We start from the raw sequence: 3,960 nt of genomic DNA, 5'->3' as shown, positions 1-3,960 counted from the left end.
TACTTCAGTTTTTCTTCTTTAATCTTTATTTTCTGTACTAATACTATTTCATCTGCTAGTTACTTCACTCGTGCATCACAATTCCTGCTCATAGTTGGATGAACACGAATTTAAAGTTCAGTTGCTCAGTTGAGAATGAGTGTTATCGTATTATATGTATATATTTTTAGATCTTATGCGCATAGGTAAAACCGAAAAGAATTCTCATAGCTTCGTCTAAATCTGCTTTTAGAGTCATATGAACTGGTCTCATGATACAGCCCACGTGTTTGTCAAAAACACTTCTCTCCCTCTCTCTCTCTCTCTTTGTGGGTCGGGGGAGTTGCAACTTGGTAGTATTATTTATGTACGATTAAAGATGAATAACGACAAAACACATTGCTGACTAAGGTTAACTTGTGAAAATGAAACCCTACCTGCCCACTAACCAGGAAATTAATTAAAAGTAAAACTAATAAAACTACAACCTGCCATGGAAATTAACTCCAGTAGGAACATTCTCTGACTCCTCAGAAAAGCTAGCAATGAACTCCCATAACTCCCACCCCTCAAAGAAAACAGCTGCTAACAACTCTGCCATTCATTTAAACATGACATGCACCAGTAGTAGTTGCTTGTTATGCACCATTAGTAAAACAGATACATCTGGCAGAAGAAAATTAATAGCTCAATGCTTCAAAGATTTGCCTCTTCTCAGAGATGATAAAAAACTTGTCATCACCTTAAGATGCCTATGGAATATTACTCTGGCTCAACCTGATGACCCTGAATTTCCAAATCTCGGCGTTTTTTATTGCATGGCTAAACTTCTCAACAGGTGCATCCATGACCAAAAATGGCTTTCGAGTGGCAAAAATGTGTATATTCCTTACTATGCAGCTCACATTATTGGCTCCTACACCATGAACAAAGCTCGGTTTTCTGTATTGGCTGTTAAATCAGGTGTAGTTTCGCCATTAATAGAGCTTTTAAGAGGAAAGATAACATGGGTTGAGCAAAGAGTAGCTGTTAGAGCACTTGGTCACATTGCGAGACATAGAAGAACATTTGAAGACATTAATGTCCACGAAGTTGAAATCATGAAGCTAGCTATGGACATAGTTTCGAAATGCATTGGAATTATCTACAGTGAGTTTGTGGTCAAGAAAAGTGATGATAGAGTAGAATATCATCGTCATTTGATGATTAAGGGTCTAGGAGGATTAGAAATGGAGAATAAAAAAGCAGAGTCTTGGGCTTTCCAAATGCAAAGCTGGTCTCTTTACCTTCTCAATTGTTTTGTTAGAAAGAAAAGAAGCATCAATTTGATTTGCAAAGAAGAATTTCTTAAGAAGTTGTGTGGTATATGGGGTGGATTAGAGAGCCAGAATTCTTTCTCTGGCATTGGGTTAATCAAAAGTCTATGCCACAGTGAAATTGGTCGAAGAAACATAGCACAATCAGAAGAAATTATCGAAAGTATCTGTAGTCTCTCTAGATCTTCAGACGAATGGCAATTATGGGCAATTGAAAGTCTTTTGTTACTTCTCAAAGATCCAAATACAAGAAGCGAAGTAACAAACATTGCTGCTCCTTTTCTTGCTGATTTAGTAGAGCTTAGAACTATTAAAGGTAGAAGAAAAATGGGTGACGTGATAACGCAAGTACTCTTACAAGATTATGCAAAAGTTAAGTATGGTCAATTGGTTTTCAACAGAAAAGGATCACAAAAAGCTATAGAAGAGATTTGGGACTTGAAGGTAGAAAAAAGGAAAAGGGATAAATTAATGTCCAAAGAAGAAGCAAGGGAAAGAGAGCTTTTGGTTGCCATATTAAAACGTGAAGGAAATCGAAAATTTTGGTCAGCTGATATTGAAGAAGCTGTAAACAAGTATACGAAGGCTTTGGATTTGTGCCCATTAAAATTAAGAAAAGAAAGGATAGTTCTTTATAGCAATAGAGCTCAATGTCATTTAATTATAGGAGAAGCAGAGCTAGCTATTAGTGATACAACTCGAGCACTATGTTTATCAGGTGAAATGAGGCCTCATATTAAGAGTTTGTGGCGAAGATCACAGACTTATGACATGAAAGGATTGGCTAGATTAAGTTTAATGGATTGTTTGACGTTCATTAATGAACGTAGCAAGTTGAATAATGGAAACAGAAGCAGCAGAAGGAAAATCCCGTACTATGCAATGAGCATGTTGAACAAACAGATGACAGCCACGTGGATTTTTGTGGGGGTCGCTGAGTCAATGGTAGATGATGTTAATGTCGATGGAACGTGTAAATCCAGGGACCAACATGTCTTTGCAGGTGTTAAAATGAAAGGGAAGACAGAAGCACTCTTAAAAAGTAAGTGCTAAATTATGTTTGATGCTTATTTCATACCAATTTTAGTTCTTCTCAGCTGAAAAAAGGATTTCCTTAGTTTGGCTTCTTTACAAGTGTAAAAGAATTTTCAAACTATATACATATCACCTAAAATATGATGGCATATAACAATCTATAAAGAGAGGGATGAATAACCTGAAATATAAGACAAGTTAAATTGCATTAATAATGTGAATTTTTTAATATTGCCATGCATATATTTAAATCTTTTTTAGTTCACCCCCCCCCCCCCCCAACCAACAAAATTACTAATCTAATGAACATATTTGGGATTGTCCTTAAAATAGGAATGCCTACCCACGGGAGCGACAAGGAGGAACGGCTCTTGAAAACGGGACGGCTTTGGAGAAGGCTGAATAGCACAAGTCGGAGAAGCAAAGGCGTTATAGAACCATTGCTGAAACGTTTCAAAGGAAGGAAAAGCGTAGATATACAAGATAAAAAGTCAAATAGTCTTTTGTTCGCGAAGGAAACTAAAGATGGAGCCATTTGAGAAGGAAAATAGTCCAACCAGTTTGATTTTAGAGCAGCTCATGTTCAAATGCCAAATTAAGAATATTCTCTATTTAGATCATCTAATGTCCACTTGAACACTCTATTCAATTTTCACTCAAAATTCTTATAACCGACATAAGCATGCGTATTTCTTTTGGGATAAGGTTTTGTCCAATGTTTCCCCCTCTTTTGGGGAAACAAAAATCACTTGGAAGTTAATCATTTTTTGGCATCTCTGACTGAAGAGTGAAGGGAAAATGTGATTTTTGTTTTCAGGCAAGTCACTTTTGGTTTGATATGGTCCTCGTTGACAAGACACCTCAACAAATGCACCATAAATGGACACCAAATAGATAAGATTTGTAGCATAGATCTGCTGACGTATCGTATCGTACCTAACCCGCTAAGATAGATTTGTGCGTTCCTAATGCGGAAAACTAGCGTGCTCTTTATTTTATTAACTTAATGGAGAATACAGTTTTTTCTTTAATTTTTAGTCCATCGGTAGTTATTGCATCTCACTTTACAACTATCTGATACGACTCATTTTCGTATTTGCCTTCCCTCTTTAAAGAAGATGTTTTTTTCCTGATTAAATTTAGAATATATTTTCTTCTCATTCAACTAAGGTTCGGGCCTCTGGAAAAAAAAAAATATGAGGGCTCAAAAAGAAATTGCTTTACGCTATATCATTTTCCATCCTGTTTATCGTTGCAAACCTTAGACCAGAAAGCTTTTCTATACTCTTCCGTCCTCGCCAAAATAAAATGTTAGTTTCCAGCTTTAGGAAACCAGAAGACAACACAAAACTAGGGTATGAAATTCTGAAAATACACATTTGTGCGTTGAGCATGCATACCAAATGGTAAGAGTAATGTTGGCATTGGGGCAAAAGAGGTCTAGTTCCATCAAGTACTGTATCAATGGAGTAAACTTCTCTGTGCGCTTATCCACCAAGTTGCAGCTCAGTTTACGTTTAAAAAAAAAAAAAAAAAAATTGGCGCTTAATTCATTCATCACCACCCCGCAAACTAGAGAAGCGGGCCCTTTAACTGCATATAGAAACACAAAATACAGAGAGAAAACAGA

At 36.5% G+C, this 3,960-nt stretch overlaps 1 protein-coding gene across 1 annotated transcript; it reads left to right on the top strand.

The window, feature by feature from the left end:
- Window positions 1-342: 342 nt before the first annotated feature.
- Window positions 343-3,361, top strand: LOC104084795 (uncharacterized). The gene is made up of 2 exons (XM_009588743.4): window positions 343-2,337; window positions 2,664-3,361. Exons 1-2 carry the CDS (start codon window positions 525-527, stop codon window positions 2,867-2,869), a joined length of 2,019 nt encoding a protein of 672 aa, XP_009587038.1. The 5' UTR covers window positions 343-524; the 3' UTR covers window positions 2,870-3,361.
- The last annotated feature ends 599 nt before the right edge of the window (window positions 3,362-3,960 follow it).

This window comes from Nicotiana tomentosiformis, chromosome 2, assembly GCF_000390325.3.
Source record: "Nicotiana tomentosiformis chromosome 2, ASM39032v3, whole genome shotgun sequence".
NCBI lineage: Eukaryota > Viridiplantae > Streptophyta > Magnoliopsida > Solanales > Solanaceae > Nicotiana > Nicotiana tomentosiformis.
The sequence above is the reverse complement of the archived record's forward strand: the minus strand, read 5'-3'. Positions and strand labels throughout refer to the sequence as shown.

Bases quoted from the DNA above. Each gene is read 5' to 3' on its own strand.
- LOC104084795 (XM_009588743.4), top strand. From the start codon at position 525: ATGAACTCCCATAACTCCCACCCCTCAAAGAAAACAGCTGCTAACAAC. The intron at 2,338-2,663 runs GTAAGTGCTAAA...TCCTTAAAATAG, and splicing joins GACAGAAGCACTCTTAAAAA to GAATGCCTACCCACGGGAGC.